Raw genomic sequence first — 23,286 nt, forward strand, 5'->3', positions numbered from 1 at the left:
TATATATTTACTTATTAGCTATTTCTCCCCATTGGAATGTAACGTTGGGAGGGGTATCCTAGTGCCCAGAACAATGCCTGTCAAATAGTAGGTGCCCAATAAATATCTGTCAATTGAGTGATTTTCCCCAGACTAAGAATTCTCGGGATTGTGGAGTTTATTAAGTGCAATTTCAGAAGATGTCATTTGGAAACTTATCGACTATTATTTTGTTTTAGGATGGGAGAATGAAATAAAAAGTCAAAACAAGTTATACATTGCTACTTTAACATTCGGCTCTGAAAGTTATCATTTAAAAATATTTGTAGTATTAATTATTGCCAGGCACTATTAAACAAAAGACACAATCCCTATCTTTATGGAGTTTATAATCTAATGGGGGGACTTAGGGTTAAGTAAATATGCAAACATATGCTTACCAATTGTGCTAAGTGCTGCAAAGGGAAAACAAACCTGAGCACCGTGGGAGAGAATAGCGGATAAGAGCTGGGCCTGGCTTCCCCACACCGAGGAACTGACGCAGACACTGAGATCATACATAGCCAAGGAAGTCAGCACGGGATTTAGAAGATCCTATTACTTACAGCAGGTCCTAAACTTCACCAGGGCTGGTTCTGATAATGTAAAGATTGAAATCATAGCATGAAAATTTCTTTTTAACTTTCTGAGTTTCTATATCAATGTAATCCTTAGGGAATATGTAAAAAAACCAAGGAAAGTTGAATCTGAATAATTGTATGGTATCAATTTGAAAAACTTAGGCCTAAAGAGCCCCCCCATCGTTCACCAGAAATGTTCTGGCTTAATCATCTGTATCTGGGCTGTCCAACTTAGTAGCTACTAGCTGCATATGTCTAATTTCATGTTTAAAAATTTTTTTAAGTGTGATGCTAGAGCAGTTTAAAATACTATATGGCTCACACTATATTTCTATGGGACAGTGCTGTTTATACCACTGCGTAGTGATTTTTTCATCCTATTTATATGAAAATAGCCACACAGGATGCTGGGAGGGCTAAAGAAGGGAATTACAAATTGAATAGTATATGAGCTCAACAATTATTCGAACTGTTATAGTAACACTAAACATTTTTGGATAAAAATTGTGGAGATCTGTAATGGCACTTGTCTCAGACCTGTTTCCCCTTCGTCTGGTAAGAATTCCTCAGTTTCCTTTTGGGGTGCTGGTCCTCCCCATTTCTTACCCCAGGGACCTCACCTCAAGTCCTCTTCAGGTAAGTAGTGACCATGTGGTCCAGGCTAGCCAGTGAAAGTACTGCGTCCCTTTGGCCACCATGCTTGGCTCAAAGTAGGGCATGTGATCCAGGACAGGCCATCGGGACTGAATTCCAGGACCTTTGTTAGAACCGTTAGGAAAGAGAAGCTCTCTTCCTGCTAGAGTTGCTAATATGCGAGGAAAATAGCTTGAGACTGACTGACTGAAACAAAACTTTCTAGATATTGAAACCAATTAGATGCGGGAAGAGATGCAAGAAAGTTTTCTGAAAATATTGCTCCATCTCCTGGGTCCAGCTGATTTTGAAGCTGCAAGCACTCCTAGACTTTTTAGTCACATACCCCATTTTTGTTTTAGCTGGTTGAGTTGGGTTTTGGTTATACGCATGTCCTCACTAAGATAATTATTGAGATATATGCACTTGCTGAAGGCTCTTTAAAGAGAATTAACAGGTCTTCAAATGAGTGCTAATTAAGTTAGTACAACCCAATAGAATAAAATCAATTAATGATTTTTTAAGTTGGCACTTTCTGTTAATTAGTTATAGTTTCTCCTAATTAAAACCCTTCTACCAGGACATATTCGATATAATGATTTTTGCCTTGAAAATTTTAACAAATAATACCAGAAATCTGAAGGCATACTGATTTTAAAGAGTTTCAAAGGGCATTTTTCCTGGGTGTCATAATGCTGGGTGATTACGTTTGTAAATGTCCTTTAGCCATGTGGCCAATTTGCAGTATAATTCAACTGTATAAATGTATAATTGTTGATAATTTATTGTTGTCAGAGTGCAGGATTTCACCAGAATCAGTAATTAGTTAACTCAGGCAGTTTTATGAGAACACTAGTTAATTTTGATCATCTCTATGTTATTCTTCTTTCTCTTTTAATAATTTCTTTTGAATTAAATACATTACCTAGAAACCTAGTTCTCTTGGGTGACAACTTAAACTGCCTTGAATGCAACATGCTCTCTACTGTTGTAGTTAATTATTTAAATCTGTTGGCAGCAAAGTCCTGATGGATGGTAACTCTGAAGAAGTTAATTTAGCTTTACGATGAGAAGAAAGCTATAAACAACAATAAAAAAAGCTGGCAAACATTTTTTTAAAGCAACTTCGTGTACATATGCTTGGGTTAGTAGCTCAGTTTCCTCCTTCAAAAATCCATATCCATAACAACAGAATTGGTCAAATACAATAAATACGTATGTAAAGAAATACTCGGACACTTGGAGAACCTCACTCATAAGTCAAAATTGAACTTACGATCAGTATGTTACATGACACAGGAAGATTTTTCAACCACAAGGGTTAAAACTAAAAATATTTTCTGGTTCATGAAATTTAATCAGAGGACTTCTAATCTTTGAGCATTGTTATTTGATATTACATATGTATTTATACATACATACACACATAGACATACACACATTGGCGTTTGGGTTTGTCCTGCACTCCTTGTTAGAGAATTCAGTCTTTCAGAGAAGTCCTATCTTCATTCTCTTGGTAACTATCCAACATAGAAGTGTTTAATGTGTTGGCTAACCTTTTACAGACAACATCTTAATAAAATTAAAAATTATTATAAATGCAGAGTTTCCATTCAAATCATAAGACGGTGCATGGAACGTATCCGTAGTGACTACATGATTCTAAAAATATATCATAATAAGTCAGTGGAAAACACAATGTAGGAATGAATTAGCTAAAATAATTCCATTTGGGTTGATCAAGAACATCTTGATGGGGTGGACTTCCATAATTACATAGTTGGCACAAATGTAGACATGACTTCTATCTCTACATATAGAGTCCTTGGGATTTCGGAGTGCCCTCCATTTTTAATACCCTTGACTTTTCTTACTCATCTGATTGTGGAAAATTACAGATTTGGCAAAGAAAACTTCTCTAATACAAACAGGGACCAATGGAAAAAAGGAAAAAATGCCATCAAGGTTTAGAAATGGGTAGAGAAAGATACTCATGGATCCCAGAGAGGTCCTGATCTTGGAAGGAGAAACTTCAAGGGTAGGTAGTGAGGCCTTGAGGAGGACTGGACCAGGTTCCTGGTGCTTATCCCGGGGTGAAGAGCATCTGGGCAGGAAATATCTCAGAGGAAGGATCTGCTGCTTTCTAGTTCCAAGGAAAACCATGCTACACTGGGGGCAGGACAAGGACCCTCAGACGGAGGACTCAGCACTCCTGCACCCTTGCCCAGCCCAACGCCTGGAGTTAATTTGCCTAAGGCTGTTTATTGTATTTAGCTTTGTGTCTGTTGACGACCTACACATATTCAGGTGTCATTGTCCTCTGGAACCTCTGCTAGAAGTGTGTGTGTGTGTGTGTGTGTGTGTGTGTGTGTGTGTGTGTGTGTGTAGAAAGAGAGAGAAGGGGGGGGGGAAGACAGGAAGAAGAGAGAAGAATTTAAAGACCTATGGAGAAAGTTACCTTCCTTCTTTCCTCTGCGGCATCCAGTTTCTTCTGGATTTCCTCCAGAGACAGGTCTTTCTTCTTTGGAGAAGCTAAAGTTCGGGGCGCTTCGGAGATGGGAGATGGTGGTTTCAAGATCAGCTCAAAAGCCTGGCCAGAGGCACGTTTGTTGATTTGCTTCACTTCCATATCTAGGAAATGGATATTCGAGGACGTTAAGCATACAGAGTATGCAGCATGGTTTTGTTTTAAAAATATGAATTCTGACAATTGAAAGTAGCATTGTTATTCTGTCAAATAAGAAAAAAAAGGCTGCATGTGATCATTTGCTCTACGTTGTTCTGAACACCTCAGACCTCTTTCTTTAGTATAATTATGGATATATTTTAACAGAATAAATATTTACAGTGTTGGGAAATTCAATAGTGTCCATAGAGAGTTGAATAATGGTAGGCATACTTAGGAAAAAATAGTCTAAAACTAAACCTTATTTTCCTTTTGAATATATGTGAGCTTCACAAGAAAATCGAGTAGCACAGATTTAGATTGATTGATTGATTTTGGAAATTACCACGGCTGGAGGCATTTTTAGGCTGAATGATGAGGAAGATAACAAAGTCCTCCAGTTCTCATATATAATCCGGTGGTTGGCGATCACAGGAGCTCCCTGAATGGTTGGCAATATTTGGCCAAGTCAATGCTAATGTGGGAAACACCCTGCTGGTTTTGCCTTCAGGATGTTTGTTGACCCGAGTCGTCAGGCATGTGTGGTGTCCTCTCTGGGGAGGATGCTGTGATGAGGTCCTTGTCTTCAAGGTGCTTGCTGTCTAATGGGGACAATAAGACAAGACCCCACCGTGATATCTGCTCCTGTTTTGTTGCTACTTAGAATGTCCTTCTTCAGGATCCCTCAGTGGTCGAGAGGAGCCAGGGAAAGCCACTGTGGTGGTGCAGAGTGGTGGCAACGTCTGCTTCCCTGATTTATACACCGAGTTTATTTAAAAAATGCTTACGAACTGAAGAATGTCAGCCATTTTTTTCACCAGTGACTTAATGTGGGAAAGATAAGCAGCTCATCAGAGCCTCAAGTTTTAACGCTGCACAATAATTTATAATATAATTTACAATATAAAATGGAGTGATGGTCAGCTAGCATCTGTTAGGATATTTATAATTATATAACATAACCTGGTAAAATATAATGACTTTTCTTTTCTTTTTTGATGAGGAAGATTAGTCCTGAGCTAACATCTGTGCCAATCTTCCTCTATTTTGTATGTGGGATGCTGCCACAGCATGGCTTAATGAGTGATCTATAGGCCTGTGCCTGGGATCTGAACTCGTGAATCCCAGGCCGCCAAAGTGGAGGGTGTGAACTGAACCACTATGGCACCAGGCTGGTCCCTATAATGACTTTTTTAAAGAGCTCATTGGACAACTCTCATTCTCAGATGAATGCTCCTTATTTTGACTTCCAGACTGCATGTCTTTCATTTTAAACCCACTGGTCCTTGTTTTGCTCTCTGAACCTTCCCAAATTTAGTCCATTCTCTGTCGAGCATCACCATCTTTCAAGTATTTGAAAATCTGATTTTCCACGTCAAGATTTTCCCCCCACAGGCTAATGCATCCTCAGTGCCCTGAAGTGGCCTGTTTCTAGATCTTTAGCACTGCATTGCCTCGAACCTCGAAGCGCGCTCTAATTTATTAATGTCCGTGGCAACCAAGCTGGCTGGGTCTCCAGGTGAGTTCTGACTAGTGCAGAACAGAGAAGAAATATTACCTCTCTTGATGTGAATATTAGAGTTCCACTAACGTTCTTTTCACAGCCTGGTTAGTGCACTTTGAGGTTGCGTTCAAGTAAAATGCCAGGTGAACAGGAACTGACCTTAGATCCTTAAATGCTCACAGACCACATAGACAAAATCAGTTCAAAAAATATATCGGCAATGATGTGGGGTTTTTTTTTCACAAATGTAAAAATGTTTTAAATTTTCCTGCAGGCATCCAAGTTTCTACTTATATTTTAAATACAATTCTATTAAAAGTTTATAAGTTTATGGAAAAGGATTGTGAGAGAACATGGGCAAATGAAAATAGCTTCTTTGAGAAGATGACGGGATTTTAAATGTCCTGGGTTAGAGACTGTGGAATCAGAACTGCCCACATTTGCATGAAAATAGTCTTCTAGCTGTTTGAAGTTTTCCTTTCCTCATCAAAAAGAGGGAGAGAAAAAGAGTACCTTTCTTGTAAGCTTGTTGTGCAGATTAAAAGATAAAGGATACTTGTCCAAATCCATCAAATTCTGTACATTAAATATGTACAGTGTTTTATATGTCAATTATACCTCAAGAAAGCTATTTAAAAAAAATTAAATTGTAAAGATGCTCCAAGAAAAAAAAAAAGGTAAAAGATTCTAAATGTAAAGTGCAGGCCATAGCCCTTTGTGTTTATAAATGTAAACAATAATTAATACTTCTACGAATTATTATTAATTCTTGCAATGTTTGCAATGCACACTTTAAATTATTATCTAATACAGAAGTACAAGGCAAACAAAGACTTTAGAGATTTGAAATTTTCTAGCAACTCTTTCAGGAAGCAGCACACGAGAAATGTTGAATTGTCTATTCGACATCTAAAACTCAGCTTATACATAACTTCTGATTTTCTTCCTCCCCCTCCTCAGTCCTAAACTGGCACAAACCATTGTCATCTTCTTTGTCCTACCAGGACACAGAGTATAACCTCTGTCTCAGCACGAACCCGGCCGTGTTCACTCACTCACTGTATATCGTAAGCCCCTTCTACTGGCCCCGAGTTCCTTGAAGGAGAGGCCAAGCATATTCATCTTTGGAGGCTCGGTGGCAACACATAGTGAGAGATTAGACTCTCAGAAGGAACGGAGCTGGACTATAGCTGCATTGAGCAGATTAAGGATCTGTCTCGGTTATTTGTTGACTGAATGAATTTATACAGAGTAGTCAGTGGGCCTGCATTCTAATGAGGGTTTTGTTTGGAAGCTGAAACCTTTCTCATGAAGGACATTTCCTCAGGAAACAGTTAATTAGCATTCATGCAGTTTGCCATGAGAGAATGACTTTGGAAGGAAAACACCTTTGAGTCTTAGAATATGCTTTAAAGGCACAGAAGGGGTTAACTGCCACAGATCCCTTCACCTTATCTTTAAGGTATCTCTTTACATATGTAGAAAAGTAAAACAATTGTGAGCCAAACAGGGAGCCAAATATGCCTCAGCTATATCTGCTACTTGTATACCTGCAACACATGTTTTGATTAAATTCACTGAATTAAGTGAGGATGGTATTGTTGAGAATGAAGGGTACCATTTTTGAGCACTTCAAGAGAATTACACCTGCATTTGGCTTGCATTAAACCATTTAAACACCACAACCTTTGGGAGGAAGATACTAAAGTTAAATAAGGCTCAGAGAATCTAAGTAACTTGCTGGAGGTCACAGGACAGTGGCAGAGCCAGGAAGGAGACAAAAATAAGTAGAATGAATCAGGATAAATCAAACAGGAAGGGTTGCATTGCAAAAAAGTCTATAGCCATGCCAATTGTTTAAGCTTTTCTTTTTAAATCATCTCTATTTGGTTTTATTACTGTCATAAGTCGGTTTTATTACTGGAAGTTATTAGGTTATTGACACGCACACGCAAAGCACGGGAACTTTATAAAGATTACCCTAAAGCAAAAACTGGGATGGTTGTTGATTTTCCCTCCCAAGTTTTCTTAGCATAAAGCATTTTCTTGCAAGTTACGATCTGTTGTAACCACAGCTTAGCATACCATATTATTTGCAAGAAAAGCCTTGGACATATTGTGGATGTTGATATGCTGGATGCGGCTGCTAAAAACAATTCAGCCATGTTTCTTAAGAGATGTTAATATGCTGTTATTAGCATCAAACTCAAGCTGTTTTGAGCAATAGGCAATCAATAAGACCTATTAGCTAGACACAGCAAGTCACTACTGAGATCTATAAAATATTGATTTAATTATATCAGGAGCTGTGAGAGAGAAACAAATGTATTCAAACTTTTCCAAAGGATCTAGCTAGCAGGGACAACTCACCATCATAGGTGTAGATGTTGATGTTGCGTGGTTCCGGGTAAAAGCAAGAGCAGATCAGTGACAGCATGGACAGCTCCTTCATTTTTTCCTTGTAGGCTGAAATAGAAGACCCCCAATTAGTATCCTTCATTTTCTGAATTTCCTCTTAATCTTTCTTTTAATTTGAATAATAATTAGAGTGTCTCGCAGAATGAATGTTGCCGGGGACACGGCTTTGCTCTCTTTCACAAAATATAAATGAATGAAAGATAGAAACGGAACTCTGAAGTGCGTACTCCTTATTACAGAGGACATAAGATACGTATTATAGCAGGTTAGGTAAAAAGTGAAAGAGAGCTAAAGAAAGAGGGGAACGCAGAAGGAATTGAGATCCAGGAGGACCGGAGGGAGAGACAAGAACGATCTGGAGGAAGAAAAACAGACCATATTAACAGAGAGACTGGCTATTTCTAGTACATGTGCATGCAGGTCTGTTGTACATAAGTAAGATTCAGGAGGTGTTCTTTGCTGGTTCAACTTGAATGGCCACATACTCATTTGGGGATAGGCAGAGAACTAACTCATCAGGATAGTTATTAAGCATATACATTCTCCAGAGACCTATGTTGCTGCTTTCTCTTCATCCCCAAGTGCACTTCCCTATATCTCCCTCTTTCCACACACACCAAAAACCTAGGTTTCAGATCTGATCAGGATCTCCCTTTCTCTGTGTGTGATCCAGTTTGGGCGCCCACCTCACCAAGCAGCTGCGAGAGTTCAGATGGTGACCTCACTCCACCTTCACTCCCCCTCCCTATTTCATTTCCCCCTTTCTCTTTCAAGAGGCTTCCTGTCCAGGTAACCTTGGAGGGCATCCTATCACTGTTGGTTGTCACCAGGACAAGCGACAACCAGATGGGGATAAGGAGGTGAGATCCTCTCACCCTTGTTGGTTATCTAATTGGTGGGATAAATAAATTAAGAAAAATGACAGATACATCGTGCACTAACTTGTGAGGAAGTATAAACAGATGGTGATGGAGTGACACATTGAACCTCACTGGTAACATTTGCCTTTTGTCAGGGTCTTCCGATCCTTCCTGTAACCCAAGAGAGAATGAGAACCTTGGGAAGGTGGGACTTTCCAGAAGATGAGTTCAGGCACTCTTGATAGGTGCATATTTGGTTGGCCAGCAGGAAACAGATTCAAAATCTGGCTAATTTAGAGTAACATAATGTTAGATTGGGAAGGTTCTAAGATATCATTTAGTCAGCTGTGCACCCATCCCACCACCAGTTTTGCAAATGAAACTGGTCCACAGAGGCCAAAGTCATATGTGGCCAGTGACAAAGCTGGGGCGTCTGGATAAAATGAAGTGGCTCAATCTATCTTGAGATTGCTAAGAGGTCTTCTTCTAGCTCTGCTTTCAGGGTGAGGTTCAATGTGTCCAGAGGGTTGGACATGCTCGCATATTGTTGAGCCAGATGCAAAGGTCAAACAAAGGTCGTCGTATTGCATAAGGTTCAACCTAACACATCCAGAGGTCTCTATAAAAGAGTCTCCCTCCCTCTTTAGCTTATTTCCTTAAAATAAGCAACACAATTTGCCTTGTGTCATAACAATCCCGCCAACACACATTCTGAGAGGTTTTACTGGATGTCTTTGAAATTTTAGAAGGCTGAAACCCTATTTCTTCGTTTTATGTGTCTATTTAGTTAGTAGAATTACGTCACTTATAAAGGTCCAAGGAGATCTGTACCTGGATGTTCAGTGGGAATCACAATTTCTGTCGGATAGAAACATTTTGTGGTTCAATACATTTAATTTCATGAACTGATCAAAACCAAGAATTGCAGGGTTTCATAGGTTTGTACCTTTTTTGGTAAGAGAATGCAATAAGGTATCCAAAATATTTTGCAAAATTACGCACAGATTAGAAGCACGTGTTAAAGATACCAACTTTATTAGGGAGGGCCAATCCCAAAATAAAAATACAATCTAGGATCTGCCATCTCATAGAATAGTGACAGATTAAAGCTGCAGAAGAACATGAATTTCTACTGAAGAGAACACGCCCCAATGTCTGTCCTCAGTTTCTTGGAAGCGAAATTCCGTAATTTTCAGTAAGACCACTGCACTAATGATGCTCCATAAGCTAATGAAGAGAGGGGGGTGTAAAGGTTGGCAGGCACTTCCACATTTAGAGCCCTAAGTGTAATGTATAACCATGACTGATAAGGTTTGCTCTTTCCTCTTCCAGGTGGTCTGAGCACAAAACCCAGTTGACCTCCGTGGGTGATTTCTTAAACAGCATCTTTGCTTGGATTATTTTTTATCAGGGGCTATGACTCTATATGGCTGACTTTACTTAGTGGCAGCTATTGCATAGTCTCCTTGATCTAGTTGCTCTGAATCCTAGGAAGTCCTTAAAACCAGTTGCAGCCACAGCCCAGGAAATCCTGATGGTTTCCCTGAGGCAAAGGCATCCCCTGCAAAGAAGAGTTTCCTTTCCCCTGCTGCAGTTGCCCCAAACTTTCCCCAGGTGGTACTACCCTTCCCAGTCCTCTCCTCTCCTCTCTAAATCCTTCCCACAATTTGAATCCCAGTTCAGATCTTCCCTCCTCATTGTTTTTCACTCTTAGTGTGCTACCCACATTGATCTCCCATTGCCCTCAGTTGGCTGTACTACACAATCTGGATTACATATTGTTATACTTGAGTATATACTGGTTAGGGTCATTCACTACTGGTTTGCGTGTGTGTGAAGATTGGCCCTGAGCTAACATCTGTGCCAACCTTCCTCTATTTTATGTGGGATGCTGCCACAGCATGGCTTGACAAGTGGTGCTAGGTCTGCACCTGGGATTTGAACCTGCAAACCCCAGGCCACTGAAGTGGAGCACACGAACTTAACCACTATGCCACCAGCCTTGGACCTAGGGTTATTCACTACTGTTTTTTTTGTATATGTGTGTGTGTGTGTGTGTGTGAGGAAGATTGGCCCTGAGCTAAAGTCTGCCCATCTTCCTCTACTTTGTGTGTGAATCACCTCCACAGCATGGCTGATAAGCAGAGTAGGTCTGCCTCTGGGATCCGAACCTGTGAACCTGGGCTGCCGAAGTGGAGTGCATGGAACTTTAACCACTTGGCCACTGGGCCGGCCCCAACTACTGGTTTTTGATATGTAATTTTTGTTTACTAAACTATAAGCTCTTTGAAATAATTCACAGTGTAGTTTTGGGTGGAACAGAAGTAGTTGCTCAATAAATGGTTTTTGGCCATCTTGCTCATTGATTTTAAATCAATTTCTCCATTAACAAGTAAGTATGATTGCCACCTATGGACAGAAGTTTCTGTGAGGCATTATGGAATCACAAAGAGATACAATAGTGTCCGTCCCTATTCTCAAGGACACAGTAGGGTGTCAAGTCAGGGAAGTGAACTAAATGGATACAAAAATTGATAGAAACACATGCAACACAGGGTGGGTGTCAAATGGAAGCACAGATGATTTGTATTAGAAATTCAGAAGAACCTCAAAGCCCTGGGGTGGTGGCGGGGGGGGGTGGTCAGGAATGGCTTTGCAGTTAGGGTTGCCAGATTTAGCAAATAAAAATACAAGACTCTTAGTTGAGTTTTAATCCAAATATTGAAGGGGGCATGCTAAAAATCATTCCTTGCTTTTCTGAAATTCAAATTTAACTGAATGTCCTGTATTTTATATGGCAACCAGAGCAAACGGACCTGGATAGTAAAGACTGAGTAGTGTTGGGGAAAGCAAGGAAGAGAGAAGGTATATTTATGATGTTGACCTGGAAATGGGGTTCTTAAGAGACCATATGGAACACTTTCATGGGTAGGGCAGTGAATTCACATAGGATTGATAACTCAATCCAAGGAGCATCATTCACTTTATGGTCTTTATGAATGGCATTCTCTGTGTCCAGGGGACGGCATTTTCACAGACTACACTACAATGGCATTTTCAGGAGTTGTGTCCTGATAATAAATCTTCCTGGAGGGTCAATTTTGCTCCAAGATTTTGGGTAAGATGTTTTGAACTTTTCTTCATGTAAAAGGGTTGTGACTTAAAACATTATGTTTACATTAAAACAAACATGGATATATTTTATACGAGAATGTCAGAATATCATGAATTTTAAACATGTAAACTTAAATTCAAGCTTGACGGTTTAGTTTCGAGTCCACCCTTAGGAATATTTTTGTAGGAAAGTTGGAGAAGCACAGAGGTGGCCATGGGTCGGTTAGCTGTAAGTCTTGGTTTGCCCGCGCAGTTCTGGTTTAAGTCCGTTAATAACATCCCCTTTCACTGTCGAAAGTTTGGCCATCACAATCATCTTAGCAATAGGAAACCATCCAACATTTTGAAGCGGGGGTTACCTGATAAAAGCCTTCTTCGATTTATTTGGCCATTTTATGCAGGGAAGACCTGTCACTAGGAGACACATTGGAACAACTGAAGGAGGTGATATGATATGGCTCTGGAAAATGGTAGTGCAAAGGGAAAAAAAGGGAAGATGCAAGAGACTTTATGAAAGAAGAATTAATAGGAACTAATAACTGAATTCGTAGCCAAGGGCAGAGGGAAGAGAGCAAGAGATCCTTGTGGATGCGTGGTCAAGGGAAGCTTTCCAGAGAAAGCGTTGCTAAAACGGAGTCCAGTAGGATAAGTTGGTCTTGCAGAAAGTATGGCAGGAGTTGAGGTACTGAAATATATATAATTTGGATAAACTTTTTTATTAACAACAACAAAAATCCCAAGCAAATGTGAAGGCTATTAGAAACATGCTAATGAGATTTCACTACTGATATTTCATACTTTGAATTGACAATCATTGTTTTCATTGGCTTTGGGAAATCAGAATAGATTAATCTTTTCACCACACCCCGACACCAAGCAGAGCTGTATGCATGTTTGTAAGGACGTGGGAAGTGACAGGTAATTCCATATAATCTTTTTCATAGTTGGCTAAGTTTGCTATTAACTATTAATGTTTGCAACTAAGTGCATTTCTCTAGTGAATTCATTTAAAATTCAACCCGCATGATGGATAATGATTCTATAGCAATATCCTCTTAACCTAATGATGTGTGAACATTAATTGTTTTTCCATTCTTCCAAATGGCTACAATGAACTATGAATAATGGTAATAGCTGCTATTTGTTGAGCACAAATAATGTACCAGGCATGGGGCTAATGTATTTGCACACATTTTCTCATTTAATTGTCTCAACAATGTTATGAGAGAGGTGCTACAATTAGTTCAGATTTACAGATGACATCAAAAGACTCAGAGAAGTGGAGTAACTTGCCCAACGTGCGATAGATCAGGAAGTGAGGAGTTGAGTCTGAGTGTAGGTCTGCCTGATTCCATGTGCTTTGCTCTTGATGTTATCCACTGTCCCCATTTGCTCACATGTGTTACACATACCTTCACTGTCTACATATTGTTTCTAACAAAAAAATAATGTGTATTATTATTGATTTTTGGAATAAAGAGTCCAAGACATTTTTCTCTTCCCTTTTTCCTTTGGCATTCGTTCTTTAATTAATTCCCACATGTGCGTTATCGACCACATGGCTATACGCAGGTATAAATGTTTATATAAAGAAAGTGTAACTTTTTTTTGGACTTGTGGATTTTACTTGGTGCATCGATGGCTGGAAAACTCAGGAAGAGTTTCTCAAAAGTTACTCAGTATGTATATTCTTATTATATGACTGAATATATCCTTACACATTCATATCACAGCTGAGAGGAAAATAGAGAAGGTGGTAATTATCTAGGTACTTTAGGAAAAAACAGTTTGCATCAGTTGTTTGAATATTTTAAGAATGACATGCTTTGGCAGGCAATTACCTGAATTTTCTCTATTTTTTTTCTCTTTTTCCTGTGTGTGTTAATCCGGGGAGTGTTTTTTTTCTTTGAGGAACAAAGAGTGGTTGAGGAGAACAATACAACCGGTACTAGAGATGTAATAATCAGATTAGATCTTGGGATAGATTAAAACAGCAGAGAGATTTTGTTTACTTGGCAAAATATGAAATAGACCCACATATATGTAATTATTTCCCCCATTCTTTTACATATGTATCATAAACTCTAAGCCCTTGGCTCAAACTTTCAGATACATCTCAATTTTATAGATAGTGTTTGAATAAGAAAATAATGTATATTATTCATAATGATCTGCCCCATTATTTTTGAAAGGTTCAAATAATTCAAAATAAGTGGTTTAAAAATTTTCAATTTTCTGCTTCACCTGGCTTGGGTGGGAATGAACATCGATAAGTGTTCTCAGACTTATCATTTTGTTGTTACTTGTTTTGGAATCAGTAGTATAAAAATACCTTCCGTTTATTCATTCTAGAAAAAATTTTATTTGATTCCACAGTTTTGGCTAATGTTGACTATAAAAAAGTAGTAATATGTACCAGGCTTCCTGTGAACATGTGAAAGACAGTAAGGAATGTTCTGGAAATGTCATTAATATACTACTTGAGGAGAAAATATCTCAGTCTCTGAATAGGCTACTCATCTCTGTCTCAACACAAAAGTATTCTTAATGACCACAATAACAGTCATTCAGACTACGGGACGGCTGACCATGGACTTGTGTTTGGGTGGCTCAGCTGAAGAGTGCCCAAGATCTGTTAGCATAGTCCCTCTCTTTTCTTTCTCATGTTTTCCCTGAGATCATTTTAGTCTAGGAGGGAGGTTTTCTTGGCAAATTCTAAAGTACTCAACTTGGATTCAACCTAAATTTCTTCTTCTGAAAAGTCTTCGGGCAGAAAGTAAAGGACAAAATCAGATGACACATACAAGGCAGGATATAGGTCCCTTGTGCTTGATTTTATAGAAATTAGATTTGCATTGGTGTCTTAGAGATTTCACTGAAAAAATTTCTTTATTCGAAGCTTACTAATTTATATAAACATTGACTAAATGCACCTCTTCCTTAGGAAAAAAAAAAACCCCTATCATTTCCAGGTAGAAGCATCTTTAGGACCTGGCAAATTGGGGGCAATAGCTGTAGACCTTGTTGGCAGCCCTCATTTCTGGTGCCAGGATTTAAATGAACAGCAGAAAATGGGAGAAATGGGGTTCTTTACTGATTTGTTCCAAAAAGACCTGAGACTTACAACCACAATTGTTTATAAATTGGTAAACCCAGAGTTTTTCACTACTCTAACCCTATCCTCCACTCTCCTTTCCTCCCAGTTACCTCTTAGCTCTTTTTAGGGTGCCTTCTTTTCGTATGTCATCAATTAAGCTCCTGTTGCTCCTTTTAACTTAACGTTAATCATACCGTGTGTTACTGTGTGTAAGGTGTTTGGTAGTTTAATTGCTTTTGACCTCTTGCCCAAGGCCAGATTATTTTCTAAAAGTCACACCTGTCATCCCATTTAAAAGTACTTTTGGGAGATCCATCATCGTGATTTTCTTCTTCAAAGAAGAAACAGACTAAAATGATTTTATTAAACCACGTGTATGCTGTATTGGCTTGAATTTGGACCTTAAAAAAAACTTTGCTTGATGAATATGTAATTGAAGACTCAACATTCAAGTGAGGAATAAATCTCAGATTTTTAAAGATCTATTTTAACCTCCTAGAAGATCACTCACATGAGGTAATGTTCGAGATATTTCTGTTATGATGACGTAATGCTAATTGGTTTAGTATAAAAATGGATTCAGACTACATTCATTCTACTCCTCTCTCTCCCCAAGAATTATGGTCTCCTGAGCTACCAGGGAGGTTTTAAAAGATTAATATTTTGACCAGCTAAAGCAGCATATTTTTTTTTCTGCAGGAATAGATATCAAATCAAATAAAGGGACATTTAAGAAGGTCAAAGCTGTACAACCCATCATTGAGTTTTACAGGAACATATGAGGTTCTTAAATTTCAATTTAATTGATTCTTGGCAAAGCAATCGTGACAAGGAAAAGAGATTGGATGACATGACTCAGTCCTCGCGATCAAAATTGTAATAAGAGTGGTAAATTGTTAGCACTTGGCTCCTCACCTCACTCTTGATTCCAGTTAAAGCTCTTGCTGAGTTTCAGGAGAGTTCCACTAAATCATGCAGGGTCTCGTCTTTTTTTTCTTTCCCCTGATGAAAGAAATTGTTACAGTCCTATGTGCAGACCAAACTACACTGTGGCTTCCAGGAGTAATGCAAGCACTTTATTCTGGTTACGTTTCAAGATGTTATCATCAAGCTAATTCAGGGCGTTGACGGATATTTTTCTCTTAAGTCTTCAGTGCTACCAGTAGCAGTAATAAGCCTAGGTTAAGACTTAAATGAGACAAAGCCAGGGTGAAAAAAATGGAGTCTGTTCATCTGCCTGAGTGGAGTTCTCAAGTAAGAATGACTCTTCCCTTCCCTTCCCTGCAGTCTCCTGAGCTGCACGCAACGGTCATTAGAGGCTGTCATGATGTTCTCTGAACTGTGTCTCCAAAATGGCTGAATGTGGCACCCAAGTGATTTGAATCTCTCCCCATTACTCTTCAGTTTTTTGGCTGAACAGTAGAAAAATACTTTGCACACTTTTTTTTTTTTTGGTGAGGAAGATTGGCCCTGAGCCAACATCCGCTGCCAATCTTCCTCTTTTTTTTTTTTCCCCAAAGCCCCAGAACATAGTTGTATATGCTAGTTGCAAGTCCTTCTAGTTCTTCCATGTGGGATGCCACCACAGCATGGCTTAATGAGCAGTGTATAGGTCCGTGCCCAGGATCCCAACTGGTGAACCCTGGGCCACTGAAGCAGAACACGTGAATCCAGCCAGGGGGCCTGCCCCTACACTCATTCTTAATTCAGGAAAATGTCAGCAAATCACTTCCTATGCAGAATGATTATTGCATTTGTGAGGTCAATTTCTAGGATAAAAAAAATGTTTGGTCACCAATGATAAGGATGCTAGTTTCCTTGTGCACTTTGTTGTAATGTGTGGCTTTTCTCCAGAAAATAAGCCCCAGATTCAGCTTCACATGCATTTTAGAATTAAGTCTGACTATGACTCATGTCTTTGTATTGAATAAAGTGGTATATGAGAATACATATACAGTGAACTACTACTATGTTCTCAGGGAAAGCAGAAACTTTCAGGAATGGAAAATGCAAGACTTTTATCACAGTGCAAAAAAAAAAAAACCACACACCCCATAATATAAGATTCAGATGACTTTATCTCAGTTACTGGGCCAGTTGACTTCCCCTTGAATTGACCAGTGGTTTAGATACTGAGAATACAGACTTAATGAACTCAAAGGGAACCCTATCTATCATCACGCGATGGGCTTGTCTGTTTTCACATAATGGAACATGCTAATTTATATGGAACATTGAGAAGAAACAGAGTCAGACTGAGCAGGGACTCCGCAGCAATTGGTACGACAAGCTCGATCAGTTGTAGCTTAACTTAATTCCTCTACAACCTGAAGATTTGCTAAAAGCTCAAAGCATATTTCTTGAGGAGTTTGGATGTAAATCTCTGCTTCCTTGGAATGGTGTAAAGTTTCTACACATTTGAACAGCTCTATATTGTTTTAGTTCTGAGTGTGTCTTACGAAATCCATACTACTTATAACAGTTACTAGGACCAACTGTGTATAAAAGAAGTATTTTAACTTGGTATTACTGCCAAATAATATTTATTAAGATTCCACGGAATAGAATCCTTATCTGGGTAGTATACAAATTGTACATACAGCAGTCTCCCTAAATATTTTTTTAGGAAATGAGTGGTATATAAATAATCAGCAGAAGAGGATAATTTCAGGCAAGAGCTACAAACACCTCACTTAGGAGCCAGCATTTTGTTGGCTTCCAAAAACCTAAGCAGAATTCCAGAGTCTCATTCAACGAAACTTTGAAAAATGCACAGTATGTTATATTTATTCAACAGTGCCCTAAAAGTTGGATTTTCAAAACACATTCATTAGAGTTTTGCTTTAGTCACCCATTCAAAAACTGTGCATTAAATGCTTATGTAACTGGTGTAATGAACAAAAACTCTACAGTCAGGTATTTTTTTCCCCTGAATGAAAACAAGTCCCGTAACTTTGCTAGTCATATGTAATTAATATGTCCTACAGTCACTTTGTGTCAAAGAGGATAGAATGAACAAATATATATTTGAAAAGTAGGAAATATAAATACGGTGAAGGTTTAGAACTACCTGATATGAATAAAAGGATTGCAGTGATGTTATTTTTGAGCATCTCTGGGAGCATGTGAGAGTAACGGAGCCTTCGAGATGTGAGTGAGGCATCTTTGTGTTACAGCTTCCACAGTGTGCTTATTTTCAGCATCCATTTTCGAGGCAGCTAAATAGCGTGAAAGAAATCCTTCAGGTTAATCTAGATGTGCCATGAAATTGCTTTTTTGTTTTGGAAATCAAATGCTTCTGCGTCAAGCTTTGCCATGTGAGGACTCACTTTCTGAAACAGGATTCATCACATCATACACGAGAACTCTAATTAGTCTAATTTTCTGTGAGGAATGAAATGCAATATACAAAGCGAGTAGGTAATGCGTCTGAAGCCTCTGAATTCCGGTCGGTTTATTGTCATCACCGTTACAAACAGAATTGAAGTATAAAAGACAACTTAGTCCAAGATAAGGTTTCTAAATTTTCTCTTTTTCATATATTTTTGTTTCTTCGGGGATTTTTGGAAAGAAAAGCTCTTCTAAGAAATGGTAATTTTCAGCGGCATAAAAGTTTTGCAGGCTCATGTTATGACAAATGTAGTTTGTTAAATTATTATTCTCTCCATGCCAAAATATCTTTTTGCCTTTTGTTAATAATAAAGCAAATGGCTGCGGAGAAGATAAAGAGATTGAAAACTGGGTTTTGATTTTCTTGAAATAAACAATTCCGTGCACAAAAATCCCAGATAGATTTGAAAAAGAGCTGTATGTTCCCTTGCAGGGAGATTCCACAAGACACAGAAACTATAAGATTCAAATAACACCTGAGAGGTCAGGAGAGTTTGTTCATACTTTGAGGAACCGTATTATGAAGGTTTTCAGTTTGTTTTGGTCATTCCATTTTGTTTTTCTACTTTTATGAAACCTGGTTGGCTTGGATTGCTGAGCACTATTTCTCAAAAGGACGTACTCTAAGTTCATCAATATAGGTATGTTTAGATTACTAGTAAGTTTGCCTTTTGTCTAAAGCAATTGGAATCACTAGCCATAGCATCTTGAAACTGGAAGGAACAGTAGAAAGCATCTGATGGTATTCTCATTTCATAGCAGATGAAGAATCTAATAACCTTGACCTCTTTAAAGGCCTCTCCCCACTGTGAAGGTGGTAGCTGGTGGTGAGGGCAGAATGGAAAATGGAAATAGGAAAGGGAATGCAAGTGATGCAAGGCTTTAAAAAATCATTATCTTTCTTTGATATTTGACTCTTTCTCCTGTTTCTAAATCTGGTTGTACATTTTTGATGTTGGGTAGTATAAAGCAATTTATTTTGCATTATGACAGGGTTTTTCCCCCTTTCCTGAGACCTGGGAAGTCTTAAAGTCACCTCTTCCAGAGCACTTAGGAACAGCCTTTCAAAGCGGGTCACATATTTTAATTCCTCTTGGGAAGCAAATTCCTCTGCCTGCGAAGACTCGTGCCTCAGGTATGGGTACAAAGTTCTTGGGATGCATCCAGAATGTGGTACTTGTCGCTGCTTCTGCTGACCAAAGCAATATATGTATTCTCTGTCCTACTTCCAGAATTCCTCCATTTTCAAAATGTTCATGCAGAATGGCATTTCCCTTTTACTTTACAAAATTATGGAACGTGTGGAGATGCTTTCAAGTGAAACCATGCTCTTGGATAGTAGCACAGGTCTGAATGAATCCCATATTTCAGGTAGGAAAATGTTTAGTTGGTAATGAGATTATATGATCATCAAGGTCTTTTCAGAACTTTAGATTTTTTATTTTAAGACCTTGAGCAAGTCATTTAATCTCTCTGGACCTCTTTTCTCATTGATAGTTGGTATCTCCAAGCTCTGGAATTCTATGATTCTACAAATTTAGAAAATTTTGTCTTTAAATGGAGTAACTTTCCCATTACATCCAGATTCACCCTTTTGTTTTCTGCAGCAATGGGTTTATTTACCTACCTTGTTTTAAATTTTAAGGTATTACACTTTTAAAGAAAATGAAAAATTCCTCCTCATAGTTCTGCTTTGCAAATTGTTTCCTCTTTCTGAATATTGGTATTTCATAACAAATACTTATATGATAGACATAAAAAATTCTTATATATAATGTGCTTCATAAAGCAACCTATATTTTGCATTTCAAATTGTCAAACTATTTGGGCAAATTTAACTTTTCCACGTACTGCATGTAAGATCTATTTTGACTTTAATATATTTTTTCCCACTGTAAGGCAGAATAGGTGATGTGCAAAATATAAGCTTTATGGATGCCATCTGGAACTAGTTCTTGGTATGTGGAGGATTACATTTTGGCATAACTGGCTGAGTGGGATTGGAATAACCTATGCTTTTTATTTTATTTGTGGCAACAAATACTGTATGACTTGGTCATAAAGATTCCAAGTAAAAAACTGAAGGCAAAAATGGAATCAAGGCTTTGACCTGCACAGAGAAATATGAATTGGAGTCTGCCGTAAGTGGCTGATGTTATTTAAAAAATCAGTTTGGTAATACCTAATACTTAAAGGCACAATGTTGGCTTTCCTTTATGTTCTATTTTCTCTAGATTTATTCAGCCTAAATATTATTCATAAAAAAGTGGACTTGTGGTTTCGAATATTGCTCACAATTTCAAAAAGTTTGCCAAGTAATAATAGGTGGACAGAGGATCTGTGTACTAGGATGTGGTGACAATTCAGAAATGTCCCCAACAGTTGTGACTCATGCCAACTCTGTAAGACTGGGTTTGTATCTCCCTAAAAACAGCAGTAAATCAAACAATGATTTCCATTGCAAGGGGCTTTGATTTTCTCCTCTCAAAGACTCAGTCATTTTCCTGGTTTGTTTCACATAGGTTAGCGCTTATTCTGTACTGTTCTGTTTGCTACTGTTTCTTCCCAATCATATTTAAGTGTTTTGAGGGTGAGGGAGGTGTCTCATTTGATGTTTTCAGTATTTCTGCCACATGTAGGAGCACGTGTGGCAGTTAGTAGGTGTTCTATAAATGCTTTTCCACTGGTTACTGAGCAGGAGGGGGCTGTCCATCCGCTGCCCAAGCTACCTGCTGAATCTGTCAGTGCCCAGCTGGCTGCCCCATTGAGGCTAGGTATACAGAAGGGGTTAAGAACCCAGATGTTGGAACTAGACTGAGCTCAACTCTGCTCTCCACTAAGCTGACTAGCTTCATTTTATGCCAGCCTGGGATTTCTGTGTGCTTCGAAGTTGCCTCCTTTTCTCGCTTATCTCCTAGCCCTTATCCCATAGCTGTAGCTATGTTAATAGTTTCAAAATGGTGCTAGTTAGTGGTACAACTATAATTGCTTGGTTCCTGGGCAAAATTTAAGAAAGCCTTCCCACCTCCATCCTTCATAAGGTCAACTTCACAACAGCAGGTAATCAACTCTCTCTAGACAAGAAGAAAAACCATGCAAGTGAGTGTTTCCTCTGCATTCATGTATACATTTGGTCGTTTTTGGCCAGATGCTGACTAAAGGTGAGTAATGAAAAGAACATGAACAGGAGCTGAAAACTTGTGCTCCAGCTCAGGCTCCATTCAACCCTACACAATTTATTAAACCTTCTGAACATGAGTTTATTTATCCACAAAACAAGGATGGGATATTGTTGTAAGGATCGAATTAAATAATGTGTTGAGAAACTAACGTGCTGTACTGATGTAAGATACTGTAAGTATAGATTAACCTTCTCCAAATTTATCTTTATTCAAGCGACTTTTTGAAGTTTTACTGGGATTGGCTATAGCAGTGCTGTGGCATCTTGCTTCTTATATTTCTGCAGGCTTCTTTTACTTTGTCCTTATCTCTTCAAATCACCAACCACAGTCAGAGCCCCTACTGTGTCCAAGAGAGACTGCACACATGGTGGTCAACCAAGTGGGCTCCAGGGTCAGACTGACTGGTTTCAAATCCTAGCCTTCCCACCTATGCACTACATATGACTTTATCTTCCTCCCCTTCTCACCTGTGAAAATGGGGATGATAATTATCTTTGGGAAGTGCTTGGCACAGTTGCAGTACTCAACACAGTAAGTACTCAATATCCGTTAGCCAACAGTATTATTACTGCCAGCCACAAAGGTGCTGTAGGGGAGAGAAAGGAAGTGAAACATGGTGATGATCTAGAACTCAGAATAGTTCAGAATAGGTATAAGATAAAGAAATGTCTGTAGCAAAATAAATAAAAACAGTTGACACTGAGAAAGCTGGAGTGCAGCGGAGTGAGCCTAGATTAGAAACCCAGCTCTGCCCTGAAGATCTGTGACTTGGAGAAGCTCACTTAACTTTCCTTGGCTTCTTCTTTCCATTCTTGGTTAAGTAGGGATGATGAAACCTGTTGCGGTGTTGCTGTAAAGATTAAATGAGAGAAGAGCATAGGGCCGTGTGACGTGTAAATGGCTCATGCGTAGTAGGGGAACAATAAATGACAGGGAAAAGGGTAACACGAAGGTGATCCAAGATGGAATACAGCTTCTGCCCAAATTTACTGTTTGACAATAAACCTGTAAGAGTTCACAGGAAGGACGGATCGAGGAAGCTGCATTCGAGGTTGGCCTGGAAAGCCTGCTACTGTCTATTTCAAGGGAGCAAACCCTTTCCCCAAAGCAATTCTGAGGGATCCTATTTAACTTCTTAGCTGACTATCCTCGCCCTATGTATTCACCGTGCACTACTGAAATTTATCGAAAGTGATAAGACACGTAGTTTTCTGGATAGAGTAACTTCACGGCTGTTTGGTATCTGTCAGGAGCAACATCTTCCCTTTGCAGTCAGTTTAAGTGGGTAGGCCTTCACTCTTTCAGCTCTGCCAGCAGGACACAAAGTCCAGGCTCCCCTCCCAAAATACATTTCTCTGCATTTCTTCTCTTGGGTAAGTTTTAATGCAGCTTGCTGCAATTCATAGCCAATAGACTCTAACAGTATGCACTGTTTTTTATAAGAATTTCAACAAGTGGAATCCAGTTCTTTCAAAGCTGCTTAATTCAGTATTTCAATGTTAGACCTGAAAATAGAAAAAAATTTCATCCTAAATACTGAATTTCATTTTATTGGTTCTATGACTAAACTTTTTTTTTTTAAGTCAAGGTTTTGGTTGACAGAGGAGATGCAATTCTTTTCTAACTTTGTGTCTCGGCTACGTATTTTAGAGCCGTGTTAGATTTTTTAAAGTAAGGAAATGTCTACATTTCCTTTAAAGCTGAACTCTCCTACCCAGTGCAATGTATGACCTCGTGAGGATTTAAATATAAATCTCCTCCTTTGTCATTATTCCACCTTTATGAGCAAGTAGGAGTGTACTTTATCGTCTGCATATAATGGCC

At 38.8% G+C, this 23,286-nt stretch overlaps 1 protein-coding gene across 1 annotated transcript in view; it reads right to left on the minus strand.

Moving 5' to 3' along the window:
• The window catches only part of STMN2 (stathmin 2), a 51,309-nt gene that overhangs the window by 15,649 nt on the left and 12,374 nt on the right, over positions 1-23,286 (minus strand). Inside the window, exons 2-3 of the mRNA XM_001490291.7 lie at positions 7,772-7,867; positions 3,691-3,863 (exon numbers count right to left, since the gene is read on the minus strand). Of these exons, the coding sequence (XP_001490341.2) occupies positions 3,691-3,863; positions 7,772-7,867 (269 nt within the window). The remainder of the gene's footprint in view (positions 1-3,690; positions 3,864-7,771; positions 7,868-23,286) is intronic.

Source organism: Equus caballus, chromosome 9 (genome assembly GCF_041296265.1).
Source record: "Equus caballus isolate H_3958 breed thoroughbred chromosome 9, TB-T2T, whole genome shotgun sequence".
Lineage (NCBI taxonomy): Eukaryota > Metazoa > Chordata > Mammalia > Perissodactyla > Equidae > Equus > Equus caballus.